General features: G+C 42.2%; 1 protein-coding gene and 1 pseudogene across 1 annotated transcript; one reads left to right on the top strand and one right to left on the bottom strand.

Annotated features, from left to right (window-relative positions):
- Positions 1 to 2,882: 2,882 nt before the first annotated feature.
- LOC119516224 lies at positions 2,883 to 3,012 on the top strand (annotated as a pseudogene).
- A 14,787-nt stretch (positions 3,013 to 17,799) lies between these two features.
- VSX1 (visual system homeobox 1) lies at positions 17,800 to 25,335 on the bottom strand. The gene is made up of 5 exons (XM_037812066.1): positions 24,906 to 25,335; positions 21,990 to 22,068; positions 21,370 to 21,493; positions 20,238 to 20,418; positions 17,800 to 18,836 (listed from the first exon to the last, which is right to left on the bottom strand). Exons 1-5 carry the CDS (start codon positions 25,333 to 25,335, stop codon positions 18,556 to 18,558), a joined length of 1,095 nt encoding a protein of 364 aa, XP_037667994.1. The 3' UTR covers positions 17,800 to 18,555.
- Positions 25,336 to 27,629: the final 2,294 nt, after the last annotated feature.

Genomic DNA, 27,629 nt, shown 5'->3' with positions numbered 1-27,629 from the left:
TAAGGACCAAACTCCACTTTGTCTAGTTTATGGATGGATGTGTAGAAAAGTAGGGGAAGGAAACAAACAGACAAAGGTACCCAGTGTTCTTTTTTACTTCAATTGCTCTTTTTCACTCTAATTATTATTCTTGTTATTTTTGTGTGTGTGCTAATGAAGGTGTCAGGGATTGATTTAGGTGATGAATGTACAACTATGTAATGGTACTGTAAACAATCGAAAGTACAATTTGTTTTGTATGACTGCATGGTATGTGAATATATCTCAATAAAATGATGATTTAAAAAAAAAAAAAGAGAGCTTGGCAGCTATTCTAATATCAGACAAAAAGTATTTTAAATCAAAAATTGTTACAAGAGAGAAAGAAGGACATAATATACTGATAAAAGGATCAACCCATCGAGCAGATATAACAATTACAAACATAAGCATCCCGCAACAAAGCCTCAAACTACATGAAGCAAAAATTTACAGAATCAAAGGGAGAAAGAGATAATTCTACAATAAACCTGGAGACTTCGATACCCCACTTTTGATAGTGCATATAACAACTAGAAAAAAGACCACTGGGGAGTAGGAGACTTGAAAATACTACAAACCAATTATACCTTTATAGAACACTCCACCCAACAACAGCAGAATTCACACTCTTCTCAAGAGCACAGGGAACGTTCTCCAGTACAGACCATATGTTAGGCTACAAAACAAGTCCCGACAAATTTTAAAAGATTGAAATCAACAAAGTATCTTCTCCAGTCACAACGGGGTAAAACAGAAGATAGTCTGGAAAATTCACATAAAGGTGGAAATCAAACAACAAACTCTAAAACAACTGTTTTGGTTTGCTAAAGGTGCCAGAATGCAATATAACAGAAATGGGTTGGCTTTTACAGTGAGGATTTATTAGCTTACAAATTTACAGTTCTAAAGCTGCAAAAATTTCCCAATTAAGGCATCAAAAGGATGACACCTGGACTCTGAAGACAGGCTGCTGGCATCCAGGCACCTCTGTCGGATAGCAGGGAACATGGCTGGCGTCTGCTGGTCCTTCGCTCCCGGGTTTCATTGCTTTCAGTTTCTGGCTTCAGTGGCTTCCTCTCTCAGCTTCTGTGGGTTCTCTCTTAGCTTCTCCAGGGCTTTTCTCTTCAAACTTCTCTTAACTTCATCTCTCTGCTTCTGTATGTGTTTTATACTGTCATAAAGGTCTCCAGTAAAAGGGTTAAGACTCACCTTGGATTGGGTGTGTCACATCTCAGTTGAAATAACCTAATCAAAAGGTCCCACCCATAACAGATCTGTACCCACAGGAATGGATTTAAAAACCTGGACTTTTCTGGGGTACATAACAGCTTCAAACCACCACAATAACCAATGAGTCAAAGAAGAAATCGCAAGGGAAATTAGAAAATGCTTTGAGATGAGTGAAAGTGAAAACACACTTACCAAAACTTATGGGATGCAGGAAAAGCAGTGCTCAGAGGGAATTGCATAGCTGCAAATGCCTACATTATAAAAGAAGAAAGATCTGAAATCTATAACCTAAACTTCCACATTAAAGAACTAGAAAAGTCGGAGCAAACTAAACCCACAGCTAGCAGGATTTACAAAATAGTAAAGATTAAAGTGGATAGAAATGGAATAGAGATTAGAAGAACAATAGAGATAATCAATGGAACAAAAGCTTAATTCTTTAAAAAGATCAACAAAATTGCCAAACCAGTTTTTTTTAACCAAAAAAAAAAAAGAGAGAGAGAGAGAGAAGACTCAAATTACAAAAATCAGAAATGAAAGTGGGGACATTATTATTGACATTACAGGATTAAAAGGGATTAGAAAAGAACCCTGCAAATAATTGCACACTAACAAATTAGATAATCTTGATGAAATGGAAAAACTCCTAGGAATACACAAACTACCAAAACTGACTTAAGAAGAATTAGTAAAGAAATTGAATCAGTAATCAAAATCTCTCAACAAAGGTAAGCCTAGGACTGCATGGATTCTCCGGTAAATTCTACCAAACATTTAAGGAATAATTAACACCAGTACTCTTCTAAAACTTCCACAAAGAAAAAAAAAAGAGGAAGGAATACTTCTAACACTATCAGGCAGGCATTACCCTGATACCAAAGCCAGACAAAGACATCACAAGAAAAGAAAACTGTAGATCAATATTCCTTATGCATATGGATGCAGAAATTCTCAATAAAATTCTAGCAACAAACCAAATCCAGCAGGATGTTAAAAGGATTATACCTTGTGACCAAGAGGAATTTACCTCAGGAATGCAAGGATGGTTCAACATATGAAAATAAACCAATGAAATAAACCACATAAATAGAAGAAAAAATAGAACATGATCATTTCAACTGATGCGGGGAAAAACCATTTGACAAAATCAAAACCCTTTCATGATTTAAAAAAAAAATACTCTACAAACTAGGAGTAAGAAGAGAATTTCCTTTACTTGATAAAGCACATCTATGAAAAACCTACAGGTAATATACCTAATGTTAAAGACTGAAAGTTTTCCCCCAAAAGATTAAGAACAGAACAAGGATACCCACTTTTGCACTTCTGTTCAACATTGTTCTGGATGTTCCAACTAGAGCAATTAAGCAGAGAAATAAATAATAGGCATCCAAATTGGAAAGAAAAAAGTTAAGCTGTATTTGTAAACAGTATGATCTTATATGGAGAAAATCCTAAAGAAGGCACCAAAAAAAAAAACCACAAAACTATTAGAGCAAATAAATGAATTCAGAAAAGTTGCAGGATACAAGGTAAATAAGAAAAACTCTGCTGTATTTCTATACACTAGCAATGAACAATCTGAAAATGAAATTAAGAAACCAATTCCATTTACAATATCATCAAAAAAAATATTTATATGTACCAGGGCGTGGTTTACATATTGCACTCCAAATGTGCAATCCCTGCGGTTTCCCCAAATGCGGGAAACTCAACTGCATAATTTGTGGTAGTGAGGGACTGTGTTCATGCTTTCCCTTGAAAAAGAGGAATAAAATATTTAAGAATAAATTTAACCCAGGAGGTACAAGACTTGTACACTGAAAACTACAAAACACTGTTGAAAGAAATTAACAAAGGCCTAAGAGTGACATATATTGTGGTGGACTGAATTGTGTGTCCCAGTTCAGACATGCTTTTTGTCTGGGTCCATATTCTAGCAGATGTGGACCCATTGTAAATATAATGTCTTCAAGATGTTACTTCATTAAAATTTTTAAAATTTTTTTTCGTTTTTTTATTGAGATTGTTCACATACCATGCAATTATCCAAAGATCCAAAGTGTACAATCAATTGCCCATGGTACCATCATACAGTTGTGCATCCATCAACACAATTAATTTTTTTTCAATTTTTAGAACATTTTCATTATTCCAGAAAAGAAATAAAGATAAAGAAAGGAAACTCAAGTCCTCCCATACCCTTAATCATCCTCCCTCCATTATTGATTCATACTTTTGGTATAGTACATCTGTTACTGTTGATGAAAGAATGTTAAAATACTACTAACTGTAGTATATGGTTTGCAATGGGTATATATTTTTTCCTTTATGCCCCTTTATTATTAGCTTCTAGTTATAGTGTCATACATTTGTTCTAGTTCATGAGAGAAATTTCTAATATTTGTACAGTTAAGCACAGACATTGTCCACCACAGGATTCACTGTTTTATACATTCCTAACTTTTAACCTCCAACTTTCCTTCTGGTGACATATGTGACTCTGAGCTTACCCTTTCCACCACATTCACACACCATTCAGCACTGTTAGTCATTCTCACAATGTGCTACCATCACCTCTGTCCACTTCTAAACATTAACTTCACCCTAGTTGAACATTCTGCTCATAATAAGCAACCACTCCCCATTCTTTAGCCTCATTCTATATTCTGGTAACTTATATTTCATGTCTATGCATTTACATATTATAATTAGTTCATATCAGTGAGACCCTGCACTATTTGTCCTAATGTGTCCGTCTTATTTTACTCAATATAGTGCCCTCAAGCTTTCTTCATCAACCCATTTTTTTAAGATGGTTTTGTTCACACACCATACATTCTATCCTAAGTAAACAGTCATTGGTTCTCTGTATAGTCATGTATTTATATATTCAGCATCATCACCACAATTTATATAAGGACATCTCCATTTCTTCCACAAAGAAAGAGGAAGAGTTGAAGAAGGTAGAGAGACAAAAGAAAAAAGAGAGAGAAAAAAAAAACATGACAGCTAGAAAGCAACAAAAGGAAAGATAGCATTAACCTAAAGTAGAATAAAGGTCACCAATGCCATGAGTTCATACTCTTCCCCTATGCCTACCCCTCCATATGCATTTAGCTTTGGTATATTTCCTTTGTTATATTAAAGGAAACATAATACAATGTTTCTGTTAATTACAGTCTCTGGTTTGTATTGATTGTATTTTCCCCCCAATCCCAACCTATTTTTAACACCTTGCAATGTTGACATTCATTTGTTCTACTTCATGTAAAAACGTATTTGTACCTTTTATTACAATCATTGAGCACTCTAGGTTTCCCTGAGTTATACAGTCCCAGTCTTTATCTTTCGTCTTTTGTTCTGGTGTCTCACGTGGTCCTAACCTTCCTCTCTCAACTATACTCACAGTTGTCTTTGTTCAGTGTACTTACATTGCTGTGCTACTATCTCCCAAAATTATTTTCCAAACCTCTCACTCCTGTCTTTTCCTTTCTGTCTGCAGTGCTTCCTTTTAGTGTTTCTTTTAGAGCAGGTATCCAGTCCACAAACTCTGTCATTGTCTGTTTGTCTGAGAATATTTTAAGCTCTCCCTCATATTTGAATGACAGTTTTGCTGGATATAGGATTCTTGGTCGGTGGTTTTTCTCTTTCAGTATCTTAAATATATCCCCCCACTTCCTTCTTGCCTCCATGGTTTCTATTAAGAAATCCTCACATAGTCTTATCAAGCTTCCTTTGTATGTGATGGATCACTTTTCTCTTGCTGCTTTCAGGATTCTCTTTTTATCTTTGATGTTTGATAATCTGATTATTGAGTGTCTTGGTGTAGGCATATTCAGATCTATTCTGCTTAGGGTATGTTGTGCTTCTTGGATCCGTAATTTTATGTCATACATAAGAGATGGGAAATTATCATTGATTATTTCCTCTATTATTCCTTCTGCCCCTTTTCCCTTCTCTTCTTCTGGGACACCAATGACACACACATTCCTGCATTTTGTGTTGTTCTTCAATTCCTGGAGATGTTGCTCATATTTTTCCATTCTTTTTCTCTACCTGTTCTTTTGTGTGTAGGCTTTCAGGTGTCTTGTTCTCCAGCTCCTGAATGTTTTCTTCCACCTCTTGAGAGCTGCTGTTGTACATTTCCATTGTATCTTTCATCTCTTGTATTGTGCCTTTCATTTCCATAGATTCTGCCAGTTGTTTTTTCAAGATTTCAATTTCTACCTTATGTATGCCAAGTGTTTTAATTATACACTTCATCTCTTTGGCCATATCTTCCCTAAAATTTTGAATTGATTTAGCATTAGTTGTTTAAATTCCTGTATCTCAGTTGAAATGTAAGTTTGTTCCTTTGACTGGGCCATAACTTTGTTTTCCTTAGTGTAGGTTGTAGTTTTTTGTTATCTAGGCATCTGGTTTCCTTGGTTACCCCAATCAGGTTTTCCCAGACCAGAACAGGCTCAGGTCTTGGAAGGAGGCAATAGTATCCGGTTTCCCTGAGGGTGTCTTAGAAGATTGGTACACCCTGTGAGGCACCAAGTCACTGTGATTTTCCACCCAGCAGATGGTGCCTCTCAGCCTGTAGCTCCCCACTGGTGTAAGGAGGTATGGCCCTGTCTGTTTTCCCCCAGGCTCTGGGGTCTGGTTCTGAATGGAAGACGGGTAGTAGAGCTTGGCACCACCTTCTTCCTCTTAGGGAAGATACATGCCCTAGGGAGAGGTCATTTATATTTGAATAGTCTGTCTGCCTGTGCTATCTCCACCCTTGTCTGGGTCAGCACACTGGGAACTGAAAATGGCTGAGGCTTTCTCCACTGAGCCAAAAAAGGGCCAGAAAGCCCCTTTCAGGGCCAATCCATAGCCACCCTCTGGCTCTCCAAGGTCAGTCGTCACCAAAAGCCTCTGTCTTCTTATTGGGAATTCATAGCTTGTATTGCGCAGACCATGTTTGTTAATTAAAATCCCAGCTGGAACACAGCAGAGCTATATTCACTTGCTGGGAGAGCGCTGCTCTCTAGCACCATGAGGCTTTGCAGTTCGAGCTGTGGGGGGAGGGGTCTTCCAACTTGAATCTGCACTTTACTTCCAGATTTTACTCTGCAATCTCTGGCATTCTTCCCAATTCAGGTTGCTGTATGATGAGTGGACAATCATGTTTGTCCCCCCACAGTTATTTCAGATTATTTACTAGTGGTTTCTGGTTGTTTATTAGTTGTTCCAGGGGGACAAACTAGCTTCCACTCCTCTCTATGCACCATCTTCCACTTCAGAATCAAATTAGGCTTGAATCTGGATTACTGGAGTCCTTTATAAGCAGAGTGAAAGACAAATGGAGAGAGAAGACACATAGAGCAGCCAGAAGCTGGAAATCAGTGGAACCCGGAAAAGATGCTGCCATGTTCATTGCCATGTGACAGAAAAGCCATGGAATCCTAAAGATTGCCAACCAGCCAGAAGATAACAACCCCAGAAGGCAGAAAACCTAGTCTCTGAAACTATGAGCAAACAGATTCCTATTTTTTAGCCAACCCATTGTGGGATTTTTGTTTTAGCAGGTATGAAACTAAAACAATACCCCGTGTTCATGGATTGGAAGACTTAATATTGTTAAGATGGCTATATTCCCCAACCTGATCTACAGATTCAAAGCAATCTCTGTCAAAATCCCAAAAATGTTTTTTGTCTAGTTTTTGTTTGTTTGTTTGTTTGCAGAAATGGAAAAGCTGAACCTAAAATTCACATGGAATTGCAAAGAACCCTTAATAGCCAAAACGGTTTTAAGGAGAACAAAGTTGGAGGACTCACATTTCCCAATTTTAAAATTTACTACAAAGTTACAGTTATCAAAATGCTGTGGTACTTGTGTAAGGATGGACCTACAATTTCATGAAATAGAATTGCCAGTTCAGGAATAAATCCATACAACTATGATCAACTGATTTTCAACAAGGGTGCCAAGACAATTCAATGGGAGAAAGAATAGTCTGGAAAGAAATGTGCTGGGACAACTGGGTACCCCATGCAGAAGAATGAAGTAAGATCATAACAGAAGCAAAAGTTAACTCAGAATGAATCAAGGTCATAAATATAAGAGCTAAAACTATAAAACTCTCAGAAGAAAACATGGGAGTAAATCTTAGGGTTGGGGAATGTTTTCTTAGATATGACACCAAAAGCACAAGCAACAAAAGAAAAAAGCAGGTAAGTTGTACTTCATCAAAATTTAAAACTTTTGTGCATTAGAAGATGAAATCAAGAAGATGAAAAGACAACCCACAGAATGGGAAATAAATACTTGCAAATCATATATCTGATAAGGGTCTAGATTCCAGAATATATAAAGAATTCTTACAACTCAACAACAAAGAGGAAAACAACCCAATAAAAATGGTTAAAGAATTTTAGTAGACACTCCTTCAAAGAAGATACACAAATGGCCAAAAAGCACATGAAAATATGTGCAACATCATTAGTCACTAGGGAAATGCATATCAAAACCACAATAGGATACCACTTCACCTCCACTAGGATGGTTATAATCACAAAAATGGAAAATAAGAAGTGTTGAGAAGGATGAGGAGAAATTGGAACCCTTGTGCATTGCTGGTGTGAATGTAAAATGGTGCAGCTGCTGTGGAAAACAGTTTGGCATTCCCTCAAAATGTTAAACATAGAATTACTGTAAGACCTGGGGTGATGGTTAAGTTCATGTATCAACTTGACCAGGTTATGGTATCAGTTGTTTGGTCAAGAAGCACTTGCCTGATTGTGATGTAAGGATATTTTGTGGACTTAAATCATCCAAAAGTTGATTGCATGTATGGCGGATTGCATCTATAATCAACTGAGGAAATTGCCTTCAGCAATGAGGGATGTCTCATCCAATCAGTTTAAGGCCTTTAGAGGAGAAGTGATGATTTCAGCAGTCAGAAGGAAGAATTTCCATCTCTACTTCAGCCAGCCAGCTTCTCCTAGGGAATTCACTGCACACCTCCATCGGAGCTCCCAGCTTATGGCCTGCCCTATGAAATTTGGACTTGCCCATCTCGCCAGTCACCTGAGCCAACTCCTATAGTAAATCTCACAATATTTACTATATATATATATATATATATATATATATATATATATATATATATATCCTGTTGGTTCTGTTTCCCTGGAGAACCCTAACAAACGTACCTGGCAATTCCACTCCTAGGTATGCAGCCAAAAAATATCGAAAACAGGGACTTGAACAGATACTTGTACACCAGTGTTCATAATAGCATGATCCATAATTGCCAAAAGGTAGAATAAACCAAATTTACATCGTGTGATGAATGCATAAACAAAATGTGGTATATCCACACAATGGAATATTTTTCATACATAAAAAGTTCTGATACAACATGGATGAACCTTGAAAACATTATGCTGCATGAAAGAAACCAGTCACAAAAAGCCACATATTGTGTGATTCCATTTATATGGAATGTCCAGAATAGGCATATCCATAGTGACAGGAAGCAGGTTAGTGTTTGCCACCATTTTGGGGGAAGTGGAAAAGGGCAGTGACTGTTAATGGGTAGAGGGTTTCTTTTGGGGTGATGAAAATGTCACAGAAGTAGACAGTAAACTTTAAACTTTAAAATGGTTAAATGATAATATTTAAGTTATATTTATTTTCCCACCTAAAAAAGGGAAAAATTCAGAGAGAAAGTTTACTTTCAAAGGAATGGTGATTAGATTGACAAATGACATACTAATAATATTTTTAAAGGGTTTGGGAACATAACTGTCAATTTTGAATAGTGTAGTCAGTGAAATCATCCCTGAAGAACAGGTACAAAATATATTTTAAGACACAAAGAAACTAATGTAATTCTCCACCTGGATCCCCACTTCAGAAGGAAGGGGCATTATCCTCAAACGAAGGTCTGAAGTGGAAGAAGGACAATGAGCAAGGAAATTTTTACACTTGTGGGTAAATCTAAACAAACACTAGTGATATGGAGTTATAACAATTATGTCTACCTTGTGAGGTTAAAAAACTACGGAGTCAAAATTGTGAATAATAACATATACATTGTGACCATGATCTTATATAAGTAGCATTCTATAATTCTTTTAGAGTTTGGGATATTGTTAAGTTTTAGTTAAATATGCAAGTTACAATTGCTGGATTAACCACAAAAATAATAGAAATGAAATATATTCCTTCTAATCTACTAGGAGGGGGGAAATGGAAGAAGTAAAATCCAAGCAATCTTCAAAAAAGGAAATAAAGGAGAAACAAATTTAAAAGAAACAAAGAAAATGGGGAAATACTTTTTTAAAACACAAAAACAAAGATAGAAGACTAAAAAGGAAGAAAAATAAAAATAAAGATTGTTAGAATGGATAAAAACAACTATACACTCTTTAAAGAGACATAGCTAAACCTACAACATAAATATTCAGAAATCTTAATAGTAAAAGGATGGAAAATATTTATGAAAAAGATACTAATTTAAATATTTCACAAATATTTAAAAAGTGGGAAACTACATGTGGTGAAGGTATAATTCACCAGGAAGAGCTAGGAATTCTTAACTGCGTATACCTAAAAATACAATTCCAAAAAATAAAATCAAAATTTTCAGAAATGCTAGGAGAAATTAGCAATTTGCTCCTCATAATGTTTTCAGACTGTGTATGTATAATCCCAAAACAATCTCAGAAAAACTGGAACAGTGGCTGGATATCACTTTGATTTACAAAATTGGCTGTTTCCTTGGAGTCAAACTTTGCACAAATGAATTCAGTAAACCCAGTTTCTGCAGATGGAGTTTTAGGTCATAATAGTTCTTTCAGATTCCATGATATTTTCTGGCTCACCTAGGAATATTGGGTCCACCTGTCTTTGCAGAGATGAGGGCTTGTGGGCAGGTGGCTTGGCTTGGAAGGTGATCCATGAAAAGAGGTTGGAGACTGAGAACGGGGGAGTAGCGAAGCAAGGACTCATTCCCCAGTTTGTCACTGCTGTGAGCACCCATGCAGAAGTCCTTCAGAATTACCACCATAAGGATGTAAGAGGCGAGCATTTACCCACAGGGAGTTGCTTTATTGGTGTTAACGTCTTGGCGCTTCTAGGTCTCACGAATGAAAATACCAGGCAGTTTCCAAAAGGCACACACCCCTCAAGGTAGGAGAAGCCCCAGGGCAGAAAGCAAGGAGGAGAAGAGCTTGCAGAGCCAGTTTCCACAGCAATGGCTAGAGTAAGAGATGTTTGAGAAGGGTCCTATTCAGAAATTTCTTGAAGGACTCTTCATTGCACTACTTGGTAAAAGGAATGGATTTCTACCCCACCACTGCCCTGCAATATTGGGCTTATGGGGTTAATTGTGATGGAATCCCTGCCCCTCCCAGGGCCCCTACATATGATATTAGACAGAGATCCCAGAATCTCCCACTCCAAGCTAGCCATGCCCCAGTCCCTTTTCTCAGGATTGAATGAAACCTAAGTTATTGGACAAAACAGACAGCTGTAGGGGAGGGAAGTAGAAAAGAGATAATGTAGGTGGCTTTGAGCGGAAGGAGGTAAAAGAGAAGTCCTGAAATCGTAACGTGAGACTGAACCAATTCAGCAATGGCTGGAAGGGTGGAGAAGGGGACAAGTTATGCAAACCGAGACATTTCAAAGCCCAGGTTGAGATCAAGAGTCAAAGAGGAGATGACCACAGCTGGTGGTTTAGAGCATGAATTAGAGGCACTAGGGTAGAAAATAATAGGGATTCTACATAAAATCTTTTTCCTTCCTTGCTTGCATTTTCTTTATCTACTTCTGCAAACAAGACCACCTTCCCCTCCAGAGCAAGCTAGACACCTTCTTCTCTTTTTCCATTTCCTGGATTCCCTGCATACGAGAGAAATTAATTGTTCTTCCAAACCTTGGTAGAACCAGCATCTGAGTAGGAATTTTTACCTTGTGGATTTGACTGGATACTAAGCTATATATGCCAGGGCAAAAGCATGTCAACTCTGACTGCCAATAGATGGCGCCAGTTTTTTACTTAAAACAGAAAGAAGGGTGGTCCAGCTTTGCAAACATCCGGAAGAGAGAATAAGACCATGGATGTCTACAGACAGACAACTTACATAGAAGTATTTCAGAGTAACCAACAAATAAGAAGAGATGTCTCTGCATAATCATTTTCTGTAAGAGCAGCTTCGAGCAGCTGTAACTTGGACCGAAGTGGCAAGAAGGTGGTTTTATTCCCATCAGCGAAGCAATAGATAAGGAAAGAATATAATAAAACATGGAGATCAGTGCTTTCAGTTCCAAGGTTGATACCTTTGCATGTGGGGAGCCCTGCAAGTGGGAAATCCGGTAACAGTGAAAATTGGTGATAACTAAAGACTATCCACATTATTTCAGCAGAACAAAGCTACTTGAGTTATTCTTGAAAGGAGCAAACTTCCGCAGCCTTAGAGTATAGCTGACAGTGATTGTGAATCCAAACAGGGTCTGAAGGAGCCTGCGAGCTCTCTGATAACCACCTGCAAATAGTTGCTGTCATGAGCAGAAATTTAAGTTGGGCTGAAGGGAGCATGTTCTATGACTCTTGAGAGGCTTCAGGGAGCTTGTAGCCTTGGAGAGGCTGGACCAGGCTGCTGGGAAAATTGCTGTGTCCCATTCCCAGTATTCTGAAAACTCTGCCACCCCTGCAATGTTCTGTTTCCACAGCAAGGCACAGAGGCCACGGGAAGAATCGCAAAAGCAGCATCGGAACCAGTGGCCCAGAGTTCACAGGCAGCCTGACTCGCCCATAGAAATGCAAAGCTGGCCTGGGAAATGCAAAGCTGGAAGAAGGCCTGGTCTGCAGACATTCAAAGCTCTCAGGGTTCTGATTCCTAGGACCCCTCCCCCGCCCCCCGCCAGCTGGAAGGTTTGCAAATGCTGGAATAGCTGGAAAGTGACTCACTTTCCTAGACAGAAGTGATTATTTCCTGCATCCGTGTATAGCCTTTTCAACCTCCTTTGGGCGACTCCAAGGATTCGAAAAACAATTAGCCTGCCTGCTTGTCCTCGTAACATGTGCCTTCCAACAATATTTCCCTTATTTTTTTATAGCTAATTTTTATTTTTTATATTCATTTTATTGAGATATATTCACGTACCACGCAGTCATATAAAACAAATCGTACATTCGATTGTTCACAGTGCCATTACATAGTTGTACATTCATCACCTAAATCAATCCCTGACACCTTCATTACCACACACACAAAAATAACAAGAATAATAAAGTGAAAAAGAGCAATTAAAATTAAAAAGAACACTGGGTGCCTTTGTTTGTCTGTTTTCCTTCCCCCATTTTTCTACTTATCCATCCATAAATTAGACAAAGGGGATGTGGTCCTTATGGCTTTCCCAATCCCATTGTCACCCCTCATAAGCTACATTTTTATACAATTGTCTTCGAGATTCATGGGTTCTGGGTTGTAGTTTGATAGTTTCAGGTATCCACCACCAGCTACTCCAATTCATTAGAACTTAAAAAGGGTTGTCTATATTGTGCATAAGAGTGCCCACCGGAGTGACCTCTTGGCTCCTGAAGCTTATTTCATTTCCTTTCATTTCCCCCTTTTGGTCAAGAAGATGTTCTCCATCCCACGATGCTGGGTCTAGATTCCTCCCCGGGAGTCATATTCCACGTTGCTAGGGAGATTCACTCCCCTGGGTGTCAGATCCCACGTAGGGGGGAGGGCAGTGATTTCACCTTTCAAGTTGGCTTAGCTAGAGAGACAGGGCCACATCTGAGCAACAAAGAGGCATTCGGGAGGAGGCTCTTAGGCACAATTATAGGGAGGCCTAGCCTCTCCTTTGCAGCAAAAATTCTATCAAATAATTGCATGCCCCAATAAAAACTCTAATAATGGAGAAAGAATTATAACAGTAAACAAGAGTCCCTGCCCTGCCACTTCCCACTCCAGACTTCGTTCTCAGAGGCAACCTTTTAAATCACTTTAGCCACTCTCTTCAGTGGTATTCCTAGCAGAAAAAAAAAAGGAAAAAGGAAGAAAAAGGCATAACCTGAAACCTAATCACGAGGAAGTATTAGACTGAAACTAAGGGGACATTCTATAAAATAATCAACCAGTGTTCTTCAAAAATGCCAATGCTGTGAAAGATAAAGACTGAGGGATGTTCCAGATTAAAGGAGGCTAAATGCAGTACATGATCCTAGACTGGATCTTGTACGGAGAAAGAAAACAGCTGTAAAGAACAGCATGGGATCAATCATCCAAATTGGAATCTGGATGGTGGATTAGATAAAGGTCTTGTATTCAACTTTAGAACATTGTGATCGGTACTGTATTGTGTTAGATAAAAGTGTTGAATTCAGATTCAGAATACTGTATTCTACTCAGATTTAGAGTACTGCATCCAGATTTAAAGTATTGAATTCAGATTTCTGAAGATAACAACTGTACTGAGGCTACGTGTGAGAATGTCCTTATTCTTAGGAAATACACACAGAAATATCAAGAGATAAAGGGGCAGATGATCAAATACCTGGGCTGAGAGCCTCCAGGGGCAGGACCCTCGTAGCTCCTGCGCGGTTGCCCTGTGGTACCTGAATCAGGCAACCCTGGGCCCTCCGGCTTCAGGGGGTCCTGGCAGGTGGAGGGGAGCCTGGAGCTCCTGGGCAGGTGGGCCCAACAAACCCAGCCAGCCTGAGTGTGAGCAAGACCCAGGAGAGGCAGCTGGGAGATGGGCTGACCCAACGGCCTCCTCTGAGCCCCTCTCTCTATCCAGGCCTGAAGCCAGAGCCACCCCTGGACTTCCTGCTTTCTTGAACCAATAAATCCTCTTTCTGAAACCTGAAAAAAAAAAAAAAAAAAAAAAATTATGCGTTTTGGCATAATAGAAACATCATCTAAACAGAGCTGTCTTAAAAGCTCTATAGCTTTGCCTTTCACGTTTATGTCTTTCATCTGTCTGGGAGTATTTTCATGTTGGGGTCTAATTCCATATTTTCCCGTATGGATAAACAATTTTCCCAAACAACTTACCAAAAAGTCAATGCTTCCCTCAGTTTGTCAGCCTTGCCACCTCTATGTCCTTCTGTGTGTGACCCTTGGCTCTTTATTTTCTGATTCACTGGTATATTTTTGTCTCCTAAGCCCCTATACAATCTTAATTATTGCAGCTTTTTCAAAGTATTGATATGTGGCAGAGCAAATAGTTCCTTCTTCCTCTTTGGGACTGTTTTAGCTATTCTTGGCTCTCAGTTTCCTTATAAATTTGAGGATCAGCTTAACAAGTTCACTTAATTTTTCTGCTACCCAGTTTCACACCCACAGTGAGAACTGAAAAGATAACAGATATGGATATGATTTATAGATCACAGGGGACAAGAGTTTATTGATTCCTATCTCTCACTTTTCTGTCATTTCTGGAAAATAGTTGCTTAATTCATAAATGTGTCTCACCCACTGAAGTGCTGCCTCTTGTCACTAAAGGTATACTGGGTGTGCTACACTGATTTGCTTTGGGAATCTTTCCAAATTGGCCTTGCTAAAATTTTAATTTTTAACAAAGCTCCTTTTGGACTTTTGTAGCCGCATTTCAGCTGGCAAACAATTTTGAAAACTGGAAATGATTCAGGGCTGCTGTCAGTCTGTGGACAGATTCCACTTTGACCTGTTAGTCAATTAGAGTAAGGATTTAAGAGAGCCACGTGGGAAAGCCACTTGTCTCCTCCCCATCAAATCAGCACATGTGAGAATCACACAGAAGACACAACAAAGTATGGATTCTTTCTCGTGGAAACTTTTCACACCATATTTTTAAAAGTGTTTTTGTCATGTGTGTACTTAAAACTAAGTTGAGAAAAGTGGTATTAATGTTTTAATAAATTTTATTTTATTTTTACATACTAATTTTTCAAACCTTAAAAAATATGGAAAAAAAAAAAAGACAAAAAGTATCAATTTACCCACGATCCAAAGATAAGTGCTAGGAATATTTAAAGGCTGTTCATCTACTTTATAGTCTTTAGGCACAGGCCTCTTTCTTTTTTTCTTTTTTAGCACACCATACACTATTTTGTATCCTGGAGGACGCAGACACTATTGGGTAGCTGGTGAGCAGCCACACCGCCTTCTTCTTGCCTAGGAGGAGCTCAATTATATATAGTTATTGAGCAACCTGAGCTTGGAGGAGGCAGGCCCACGGCCCAGCCACAGAGATGAATTTTGATTGGTCTGAGAGAAACAAGGAAATCTGGGCCCTTGGTTGGTGACTGGTTTGGGCCTGAGCATGGCATGCTGTTCTGACCAATGAAGAATGAGGTGAGGCCTGTGGGGCTGGGCAGGGCTAAATAGAAGCTAAGTTGGCATCAAAGCAAAGAAGATTGTTATAGATTTAGGATGTTAAATGTAAGCTCCATGGTAACCACAGAGAAGCTAGCATAGAATATGCAAACTCATAGAGACGGAAAGTAGAGTTCAGGTTGGCAGGGGTGAGGGACAGGGCCAGTGGGAAGTTAATGTAACACGAGTATAGGGTTTCGTTTGGGATGAAGGGGGAGTTCTAGTAATGGATGGTGGTGAGGGTTCTGCAACATCGTGAATGGGATTAATCCCACCGAGTGGTGCTTGGGAGGGGTTGGAATGGAAAGATTTATGTTGTATATATGATTCCACAATTAAAAAAAGTAAAAAAGAGAAACTAAAGAGAAAATGACAAATGCAAAACATGATTCTGGATGGGATCTAAGAATGGAGGAGAAAAGGCTCAAAAGGGCATTATAGGGACACAAAAAATTGGAACATAGAATGTAAGATTTATATCAAGGGTTAAATTTCTTGAACTTGATAACTGAACTTAAGTGAATTGCATAAATGATTATCCTTGTTCTTAGAAAATGTAGATGGAAATATTAGGTGTTCAAGGAGTATTATTTGTGCAACTTGCTATTAAATGTATAGAAAATAGGTAGATCATAGATAGATCATAGTTTAAATAGAAAGACAGATAGATGATGGATAGGTAGAATGATATGGCAAGGGTGGCAAAATGTTCAAATTGGTAGATCTGGGTATCTGGACTGTGGGGGTATGTTGGAGTTTTCTGTATGGGGCTTGTATTATTTTTGCAACTGTTCTGTAAGTTTGAAATTATTTCAAAACAAAAAGTTTTTAAAATTAACAGGTTGAAGGAAGAAACATACAGTTCTACAATAAAACTTGGAGACTTCAATGCCCACATAACTCCGTCTAGGCCCAGAGCCATTTTATTGTATAATTGTTCATGACTTTCTTGGTTATTGATCTTTCATATTTCATGATTATTGAATGTTAGTAATATGTATTTTCTCAGGAAACTTACCCTTTTGTGGGAGATTTGAAAACATATTAAAATGCATTTTGGTTATGAATAGTATTTTCTTATAAATTTAAAATAGTTATATTAGTAGTTCTAGCCCCTTTTCCTTTTGTATCTTCCTGTTTTCTCCTTTTTCTTTATGATAGTGCATAGAAGTTTGTCCATTATTTGTACATTGTTTGTAGAACCAGTTGTTAAGGCTATTATTTCATTTTTATTCAACTTCACATATTTGTTTATTTCTGTTTGAATCTTTTTTTAAATTTTTCTTTCATTTGGAGATTTTCACTCAACAGCATTTCATGAACATCTTTCCACATAAGTAAATACAGCTTATTATCATTTTTAGAAACTGTGTATTTTATTTTATGAGCATAATGTATATAATTTGCTCAGGTCACAGGCTTCCTCTTCCAAACTCAACCCTGGAAAACCAAGACAGAGAGATGAAATCCAGAATTTGAGGAATGACCATAAAGAAATGTGTGGTAACCACCTGGGAGGCAGAAAATGGTCCAGGATGAGTGTGACCGTGTAGCCTGGGAGCCTGGTCTATTGTCTCTTCTTCTAGAGCTCTTTGCCCACAACTGCTCATTGGAGGCTGAGTCTCAGGTTTCAGCCATGAGCTCTATGAGCCAGGACTGAATGAAAGAAAAGAGGGCTCATTGTTTTCTGTTTCTACAGTAAGGAGTAAGTGATATGCAATTTTCACGATAGCTCAGGACATGCAACAGGATGCAAAAAATAGACAATTTATCATTTGAAGAGCTGAGAGTACTGCGTGTCCTGCTGTGATCACTTACACAGAGGAGGCTCTGGGAAGTAGCTGTTCTCACACTCTCACTCTGCCTGCACCAGCTGCTTATGACGCTCTGCATTTTCCCTCGATTGCATGCAATTGCTCTCTCCATCCTGAATTCCAAAAGATGAACTAGACAGAGTACCGTTCCATAGGAACTTGCAGTCTAGCGAGGGAGTCTACAGAGCAACATGCCATAAGCCCTGCAGGACAGAAGAATACAGTGTTTTGGAAGTTTCCAGACTGAAAAGGGATGAGAGGGAGAGGCTGTGTCAGAACCAGCACCCATGGAGACGTGCATGTGTGTCCAAGAAGTGCATTGAGAAACAAACACACCACTTAGGGTTTTTAATTTTTATTTTTAAGTAATAAATAAGTGGCAATGAAGATACAGCAAAGGAAACATTTTTAAAATCCAAATCACTAAAGTGCTTTCAGTCATAAATATAAAGACTAGGCAGTCTGGTCTATCCTTGAAACACTGTTTTACAGATATTCAGCAATTCTTTAAGTATCGTCCCATGCTACCTCAGAAGGGGGAGGAGGGAAGTGTGACTTTATTTATAGCTTATTTATGATTTCCCATACATATGCTCTATCAAATGACAGTCAAAGAGATCACAAAACTATTGCATAACAAGAATGTTGAAATGTCCAAAGCCAAGTTCAAGGTGAAAAGCATAAAAAATACTATAAATCATTCATATGGCTTTAGGAATTCCTCACTATTCATAAAGATATCTGATTCTTCTGGAGGTTAAATAATTTTATGTTGTCAAATTCAGAGTGAGGACATCAGACATAAACCTATGAACCTACACAATATATTGAACTGAATCTTAACAATGTCCAGCATTCAAAACGCTGTTTGAACTTTAAATCCTCCTTCTTCGGATTCTACAAAAGAGAATCAAAATTTTACACCAATTTAACCGATTCAAGAGCCTGTAAGGAATGATTTCCATTCTAGAATGAGATGGAATTCTCTCTAAATTTGTCTTTTAAAAGCAAGTGGCATTGAGATTTATCCAGACACCAAAAGGAGAAGAAAATCAGATTGAGAGTATCTGTCTTAGACAACTTTTGTCTTTTGAAAAATGCCATGACAAATTTGCTCATTTCCGCCGTGTGCAGGTGGGACTCATGAGGCTCCCACTTTCCCAGGCTGGAGCCCCTGGAGCCCCTCCAGTCCCGCGGGGTCCGAGCATCCCTGAGCGCCGGCCCTCTGCTGCCGAGCGGAGCTGGAGAGATCCATTGCCACGTACTCCAGGCTGTCCTCGGGACTTGCTTTGTCTGAGCCCATCTGGGACCCTGCCTGACTTGGGCTGGAGTCTTTGGGGAGGTGGTCCGAGACCCAGAGTCCTGAAGTCTTTTCTTTGCCTTCTGGGTCCCTTATCATCTCTATGGATTTTTTGTGCATCCCTTGCAAAAGAAAAAAAAGACAAGAAAAATTAAAATAATCTTTAAAGTTAGCAATTGAGTAAATTTCTTATCATTGTCCTCCAAAACCCACTAGAGCCATCCCTGGCAGTGCCAATGTCCAGAGCCTACAGGAAAGAAGGTAGATAACCCACCCCCACCCCACTCCCAGTAAGGGTTGAGGACAGGTGTCTGCCAGCAGGATGCAGGCAACTAATGTGATTTGTTTGGATGACACAGGGATTTTATGTATCTATATTTTTAATTTGTTGCCAATATTTAAATATTGGGAGATGGCTCCTCAAAAGCCAGACTTCCAGCTTTTCTCAGAATATCAGAACATCTGGCCACATGGGTCCCGCTTCCTCTTAAAGTCTGCACGGTTGAAGCCAGGTGGCAGCTGCCCTTCAGATGCCCCCAATGCCTGGCCCCTTCACAAGACCCCCCTCCCCACAGGGGGGAGGGGGCTGTGTTCCTTGCTCCCAATTCTCTCTCTCTAGTCCCTGCAATTCTTCAGGACTGAGTCAAGATCATATTTATTTTGGGTATCTCAGTGTCCAGCATAGTCTCTGTTGGGTAGATGTTCAAAAACTGTTTACTGGATGGAAAAACTCTCAAGGTAAAACACCACCATCAGCCATCCATTGCCCCTAACTCTGGTCCTCTCGAGGTGCACGGTTTGTGACTCATTCCTCAGAGCCGAGCCCTGCCAAGTCCGTCCCTGGAAACTGCAAACGAGCAACGAGGGAGACGCCCCCTGAGCACGTGCAGCCCCAAAGCTTGCACCTCACCACTGTAGACTATTTTAGACTGAGAAACCGAGGGACAGAAAAGCTTCATGGCAGGTCACTGATGGCTGGAACCAGAACCGGAAGGTTTACTTATCTCCAGGAAGAGGTTTACTTATCTCCACATTTTACTATGCAGCACTGTCCTGTGCTCTACTTCCCGTTAATCAAAGTTTACATCCAGATTTACCCAAAAGATAGAGCAAGAAATGATGAGTTACTTTATGAAAAGATTCTCTACAGGGTTCCTTTATGATATCTTGGAACATTCTTATTGTGCGGTTTCCAAAAATTCTAATAGCATTTGACATTTTGGAAATAAGTATTTCACATAATGCAAGCCTATCACTCTGCTCTTAGATCCCAAATACATGTTCTGTACCGTAAACAGCCCAGCATGACTTTTCCACATACGGTCTGCACAGTTCCAAGAAAACATGAGGTGATTTTGCATATACGCTAAGCCTTGCAATTAATTGAAATCAGATGTGACATTCTGAGTCTGAATGTAAATAAGTCACCATCGCTTTGTCTTTGCACAGGGCAGCCAAAAGTGGGGAGCCACACCCCCACTCTGCACCAGCCTCGTGTGCTCACTGGGGGCACCTTCTCTTACCCAGGAGCCATGGGGCACAGGAGCCAACCAGGCCACCCTTGGCGGAGTTGACAATGGACTCCGGGAGCGGAATGGAGTGCCTCACCATGGCCCCGTAGAGACCATACTCAGCCATCACGCTGCTCCGGCCCCAGCACTTCTCCCGCTTCCTCCACTTGGCCCTCCGGTTCTGGAACCAGACCTGGTGGGAGGCGGGAAGGGGAGAGACACCAGTGAAGAGGGACGCTCCAGGGAGCTGAAACTCCCCTAGGCATGGAGTTCCTCTGAAAAGAGCCAAGTGTCCACTCAAGGGCAGAGGCTCTCCGGGCGAAGTGCCCACCGTACCCTCAAACCTCAGGACCTATCATCGTGGGGACAACACATTACCAGTTCCCACCGAAGTCTGCTGTAGGGCCAGGAATGAAAACAAATAAAGCCAAGGTGTTTTATCATGCATTGTATAAAGAAGTAGACTTCAATGTTTACTGATTTTTCTCCTTGATCAGAAAGAGTTCGCTGGCAATGGCCCTTCTTGGCGAGATTTCTCATGAAAAACATTATCTTAATAAAGGAGCATTGTGGAATATTGTCAGGCCAGCAAAAAGAGTGAGTTGGTGGAGAATCTTCTCACCTGGAGGAATGGCCAAGAGGGGTGGTCAAGGAAGAAGAGGGTAATGAAGATAGCATGCTACCACGGTTTAAAAACAAGGAACAAAATCCAACGTGTCCACATGAAGGTCAGATAGATAGACAGATAGATAGACAGACAGACAGACAGACAGATAGATGTGAAATGGAGAGGAGATGTGGAAGGTCACATCCGGCTTTTGATGTTGGTTCATTTGAGGGTTTCAAGGTGGCAGAATAGTCATTTTTTTCATTGATAAATCTTAATGTAGTTGCTAGTTGCAGTACACTTGTTATTGTATAATTTTAAAGAATGATTTAATTAATTAAAGGAGTGAAGGGCATGAGGGGTAGAGGGCATATGCTCTTGAAATAAATAGAAGTGATGGCCCTAGTATTGTGGTGCCTTCAGATAATGAGCCTCGGTTTGGCACAAACAAGAACATGCTTTGGAGTGGCTGCGTGTGAGCAGAATGACATGTCTGTGTTCTCCTGGGGCAAGAGGGAGAACGGAGACCCCTGATACCTGTATGCGGTCTTCGGGGAGCTCAGTTTTCACGGCCAGCATTTCCCGGGCGTACACGTCGGGGTAGTGGGCCTCGCTGAATGCCTTTTCCAGCTCTTCCAGCTGGTGGGCGGTGAAAACAGTCCTGCCGGGACACACATGTGAGCATCAGTCTGCAGGTGCCAGCCTGGGCTCCCCAGCCTTGCAGGACGCCCCTTCCTGCTTCCCCTGCCTTCCACCCCCTCAAAGCCTGCCTCATGACAACAGGACACCCCATCTCTCCCTCTTTCTGGCCCTAAGCAGTTAGCCTCTGCAAAGTCCACAAGTTTGGTTCCAGTGAAACAAGAGTTCCTGAAATCAATTTTCTCCTCAATCAATTCCATCAGCTCATCCTAAGAGGACCCCTTTTAAAGACCTGTAAAATCAGGTCTTTGAAAAGCTGTGAAGATTGTCCGGCACCCCCTAGAATTGCATAATTATGTTCCCAAATGGCCACTCTGGCCTTTTCACTCCAGCCAGGAGGTCTCTGGGCTGCCGTAACCCAGGACCATCAGTTCCCAGATGCTGGTCCCCTAAAACCAGGGACTGGGTCCCGAGGTCAGGCAGCCAGATGGGATGGAAAAGATGGGCAGCACTTTTACCTGTGTCGCCGCTTCTTCCGCTTGCCTGGGGCAGTGGACACCTTCAGGTCACTCCTGCCTTCTGATAGGCTGTCCTCATCTGTTGGCACAGGGAAAAGAGAAGGCTTTAGCAGTAAGCATATTTTTAATATTATTTTCCAGATTTGAATCCAGAGGTCAGAGCTGTGATCCTGTTCAGGATTATGGGCATGTAACAATTAAAGGTAACACTTTTAGCATTTACTACTGTGGGATACTGATTACGTGCTTCAACTTGGCGGGCCTGGGCCAGGGGACCGGATCCGCCCCTGGGGAGGGTGGTGGGCACGGGCGACAGCGCCCTCCACAGCCCCCCAGGCCTGGGAAAGTGAGGCCGGAGGCAGGCCCCATTTCCTCACCCAAAATACCACCGTTAGGGGAAGCTTGCCGGAGGAAACCGCCTTTTCCCCACCCCCTTATCTTGCCCGCACACCCCCCGTTGCCAGAGCAACTCCCGCCACCACCAGTGCGCATACACTGTTGCCAGACACCATTGCCAGAGCAACTCCCGCCCCTTTTCAAACTACCTCCGCGCCCTCTTAGAACCAATCCTAACCTCCGCACCCTCTCAGAACCAATCCTAGCCTTTATCCCCTCAGCATTGGCTTGTAACAACCCCCGCCCTCTATGCCAGCCTATATAACCTGTGCTCACCCCTGAATAAAAAGCCTTTTGTTCTACCCCTACTGGAGGAAGAGTGTCTTGTCTTTCCCTTCTCGCCGCCCTCCACACCTTGCACGCCACCGCCGGGGACCTGGCCAAGTCCCCCGCCTCGCCCTCGCCTCCGGGAAAGAGCCCCCGCCGCCGGTACCCTCTGAGCAACGCCGAGAGCCGAGGGTTCAGCAACCGGCCGCCCCCACCCGAAGCAGTAGACGCGACCGCATACTACATTCTGCACAGCCTTAGCATTCTCCAAGCAATTATCTCAATTATTTTTCATCAAATAAAGAAACCCCAAAGGAGCTGCTATTATTATCCTCTTTTGACAGATGAGGAAACCAGAGCACATAGAGGTTACGTAACTTGCCCAAGATCACACAGGCCATAAAAGGTGAAGTTGGGGTTCAAATCCAAGACTGGGTGATGACAAAGCTACTTGACCACGAATTGCATTGCCTTTCCCCAAATAGCTTCCAAATTCATCCACTTCCCTCTGCCTCCAACTTCCTTGCCTTCACCGCTACACCAGTTTTTCTCAAAGGGAGGGCTGAGGTTTGCAACATCAGAATCTTAGAACCACATCACTGTCCTGCCCTGCCAATTCCGGATCTCTGGAGGTAAGGTCCAGGAAACTCGTTTTTGACAAGTATGCCCAGAGGATTCATATGCAAAAGAACCATTCCACTATGCTTTATCTTTTGATATCCATCATATAAAATGATCCAGACAGAAAAGAAAGTTATAAAGGTATTACCAGATTCATTGTTAAAAGGCATAATGGCTTAAAAATATTAACAGTTTAATGAAGAAAGGCATAAATAATAAAATGTCAGTCTTGCTTCTACATCGATTAGCTCACCAAAAAACTGTATGCTTGGACTACCATATTTAGTATCTGCCCTGCGCCAATCTGGCAGTCATTCATGTGGCTAGTGAGCACTAGAAATGTGGCTAGCCCAATGTGAGACCTGTTGTAAATATAAAATATGAGTGGATTTAAGACTTACAAAAAGAAAAGGTAAAAATCTCATTAATAAGTCTATGTTGATCACAGATAAAACGATAATATTTTGGATGTATCGGATTAAATAAAATATAATATTAAAATTATTTTCACCCATTTCTTTTTACTTTTTAATGTGGTCATGAAAAATTTTCATTACACAAGGAACTCTCATGGTATTTCTGCTGAATGATGCTACTCTTCCAGAAATGCCCTATGGACTAGTTGCATTTTGCCTTTTGTTTTATCAGTTCTCAGAGAACAAGGAACAGATCCTGTGAATGTAGTTTCTATCTTTTTTAGTGAAACAACTAAAAGGAAATTTCATTTTATCTTATATAGAGACTTGTGAACAAATTCCTGTTAGAACTCATACGGGCCAAATCCTCTTCCAATTGCTGACATGATGTGTTTCCTCTTATTACCAGTGAGAATCAATGTACCCTTTTTTGCCTTGGCTGCCTGGATGCTCAGCTCTAGGTTCTATTACATAGTTTTCCTCAGTCCACGTTTTCTTCCCCCACCCCCACACCTCTCCATTTCTTGGCCCTTGTCCTTCATAAAATACCACTGCTTCCTTCTCTTTCCCTATAATCCGTGGCACCTTCTTTGCAGTAATAGGTGGGCTGCGAACAAAACGCAATACATAACTACAACGAAACCGGCGGGGTCGTTTCCTTTCCTCTGCGCAGGTGGCTTGAGGAGAGGAGAAACCCAGGACCCTGTTTTCAGCACGCCGGGAGGCGGACAGCTCCAGGATCAGTGGCAAGCGCGCACACCAGGGACGTGTCAACGAGTCAATCAATTCAGCAAACATCTGAGCGCCCACTGGGAATCACCTTCTCCTGGGTACTAGGTGCTGTTCTGCTGGACACGACAGCCCCGCGCCTTCTCGACCCACGCCATCCCCCAAGGTCGAAATTCGCTGCGGAGCGCTCGAGAAAGGCACTTCTTTGAGAGCTGGGACCCCAGGGTAAGCCCAGAACCCGGTGGTGATAGTGCCTGCAACGCTGCCGGGGCGGATCCCGGAGGAGAGGCGGGATCTGAGCAGAAGAAGACGGGGCGTGGGCTGGGCGAGCCTGCGTAGATACGCCTTCCCCCTGCTCTGGTGTCAGGCCCTCCCTTAAATCCGTGATGCTGGGGATGGGGATGCAGTGGAGAGACAGTGCGTTACACCTGCACGGCCCGAAGCCCAGGGGAACAGGGTCAGGAGCAGGACCAGGGGGGCTGATTACCCGACGCCGAGACGCTCTCGCTGCGCTTCTCGCCGTCGAGCGGGGGCGGTGGGTGCGAGCGGCCTGGGAGCTGTGGAGCGGCGGGATCAGGGTCCCCGGGCGGCAGGAACGGCACGTCGGCTAGGAGCAGGCAGGGCGCTCCAGCGGCCGCGGACCGCTGCGTGCCAAAGCCGCAGAGGAGGCCGAGCCCCAGCGGGAGGGTTCCGCGCGCCAGGCAGGAACCGCCGAGCCCCGGGCCCGGGGAGGGCGCTGCCACAGGGCCCTCGCAGCCCGATCCCGGCCGGGGGACGACTGGTGCCGGCAGTTCGGCCTCGAGGCCCAGCAGGTCGATAATGGCGAAGCCCCGGGGGCGTGGGCCAGGGCGGGCGCTGCGGGGTACCAGCGCCGTGCTCCAGGCGCGCCCGTCGGAAAGCGCGTCTCGGCCGGTCATGGCTTCTCAGCCAGCGAGGCGCGACCCTCTCCGGGTCCTCTTTGCGCAGAGGGCCCAGCTCAGACGACCCTTTATACATCTGGACCATCCGTCGGGCGCCGGAGGCGGGAGAGCGCCAATCAGCTGGGCGCGGGCGCGTCAGCGCTCCCGGGCCCATAGGATGAAGACGCTACCAGTTCCCCTCCCCTAGATCGCCGCCGTCCCAGCTGCAGTCCCCTCACTCCCTCTCTTTCTCCCCCTCCTCTCCTGCTGGGCGAGGGAAGGAGGAAGGGGACAACAACCGCTGTCTGCCGGATCCTATAAAAGCCACCGGGTCCAGACGATGGAGTGGGCTTCTCTTCCCTTCCCGGCTTTCCGCGTGGAAGCCCGCTCCCAGATGCCCTGAAGCCTCTGCGGCCCGGCCTAGTAGCCCACTAATTCCTAGAACCCCAATTCCCAACCGCACCTCCAACATTACCACCAATTTGACCCCCGCTGGAGTCAAGAAGGCCTTCCCAGGGGATCCCTAAGGGAGAAAGGAGGTAAAAAGTGTATTTAATCCATGGCCACTCCGCCCTCTAGCCAGATTCCCCTCCTCGCCCCCAGCAGTCTAGAGGCCCAGCTGCCGGGTGTCAAAAAACTCCGACTGGGTGGGGAGAGGGCCAGGACCAGAGGCAGGTGACAGCAAGAGGGAGACGGGAAACGGGAGACGAGGTGGGGACAGACTAAGACAATGGGGATAGAGGTGTCAGATTTCAAAGCAAATAAAAATAGAAGAAGCTCAGTTAAATTGGAAGTTCAGATAAACAATGAATACTTTTTTGGTATAAGTATGTGCCAGTATTTATAGAACAACCCTAAACGCGAGAAGGGGTGGTGGAGGGGAATGGGACTGGAAAATAAGATCTGTCTCCCCCGGGCGCCCCCTCCGCACTGGGGCTAATAAATTGTTGTCGGGGTTTATAGTTATTCAAAGAGAGCCTAATTTCCATATGAAACCCCCAGATTTGTTAAAGTTGGCGCTATTTTTGTAAGACTCGGGGGGCCAAACAAAACACACGGGCAAGCCAGCCTGGCTCCCGGGCGGGAGTTTGAGACTTTCGATAGAGGCATTGGACCTAAATTTAGCTTTCTTTCTTTCTCTTTTTCTTTCTTTCTTTCTTTCTTTCTTTCTTTCTTTCTTTCTTTCTTTCTTAACTTTTTTCCTTTTCATTATGTTTTTTAATTGTAGAATCTAACATATATACATAAAAGTGACAACTTTCCAAGTGCAATTTAACAAATAGAGAGCAAATTTCAAAGATTATAGGTTACAAGTCCACAGTTTCAGTTATTTCCTTATTATGATGTATAGCATATATATAAAAAGGTAATATCTTTCGAAGTATGATTAAATAAATAGATATATAGGAAATTTCCAAAGTTATTATGAGTTATAGTACCAGAGTTTCAGTTATTTCCTGATTGTGAAATACAACATATATACAAAAACTTATAGCTTTCAAATTGCCATTTAACAAGTACCTATAGAACCAATTTCAAAGGATGTTACAGGTTACAGTTTCACCATTTCAATTCTTTCTTTTAACTATTCTAATACCCTAGCAACTAAGAAAAAGAAAATTACATAAATATTCAGTATTCATAATCCTTTGTTAAATTCCATCTTGTCTGTTGCTACCCCTTCCTCTAGTTCAATCACTTTCCGGATCTTCAGGGATGTCTAGGCAGTGACCACACTAACTTGTTCATGTTGAAAAGGGGTGTCAACCTTATGAGCAAAGGGGATACATCTAGTCCATGTTCTTGAAGAGGCTATTGCCTCTGGGTTTTGTAGCCGCATTTCTTTCGTTTCTTGTCTTCTGCCTTTATCACGGACCACTCCACTCACCTATCCCTCTGAGCCTACCTTTCCCAAATCAAGAACCCCCCAAAGCAGAACCTCTGTAGTCCCACTCCCGGGGGGCCTGACAGTCCGAAGTTACCCAGCCAGGGAGGGGACAACTCTCAGAGCCTCGGTGAGAGGCGCAGGGCCATCCTGGGCGCACAGCCCTCCCCTGGGCACAGAAAGTGGGTCCCTCGCTGGCTGTGCCTTGGCTTGGGTCCTCTCCCGCCTCTAAATGTGCAGCTCAAACAAGGGGCTTCCGATAAAGATAATTACAAGAGACTGTGCATTAACTTTCCGTTATTAAAGGAAGACCCAAATCGCCCCTTGCAAGCTGTTCCAGGGATTAGCGAAAACAGTAACTTTCCTCTGGGATAATTGTCATTTGATTTCGCTCAGGCTCGCGGGCAGCTTTAGACGCCCGGGTCGT

The sequence above is a fragment of the Choloepus didactylus genome, chromosome 19 (genome assembly GCF_015220235.1).
Source record: "Choloepus didactylus isolate mChoDid1 chromosome 19, mChoDid1.pri, whole genome shotgun sequence".
NCBI lineage: Eukaryota > Metazoa > Chordata > Mammalia > Pilosa > Megalonychidae > Choloepus > Choloepus didactylus.
The sequence above is the reverse complement of the archived record's forward strand: the minus strand, read 5'-3'. Positions and strand labels throughout refer to the sequence as shown.

What these genes read in the sequence shown, in the direction of transcription:
- VSX1 (XM_037812066.1), bottom strand. Translation starts at nt 25,335, where the DNA reads ATGACCGGCCGAGACGCGCTTTCCGACGGGCGCGCCTGGAGCACGGCG. An exon ending in CGAGAGCGTCTCGGCGTCGG is followed by an intron (nt 22,069 to 24,905) that starts GTAATCAGCCCC and finishes CTGTGCCAACAG; the next exon opens with ATGAGGACAGCCTATCAGAA. An exon ending in CTGTGCCCCATGGCTCCTGG is followed by an intron (nt 18,837 to 20,237) that starts GTAAGAGAAGGT and finishes TTCTTTTGCAAG; the next exon opens with GGATGCACAAAAAATCCATA.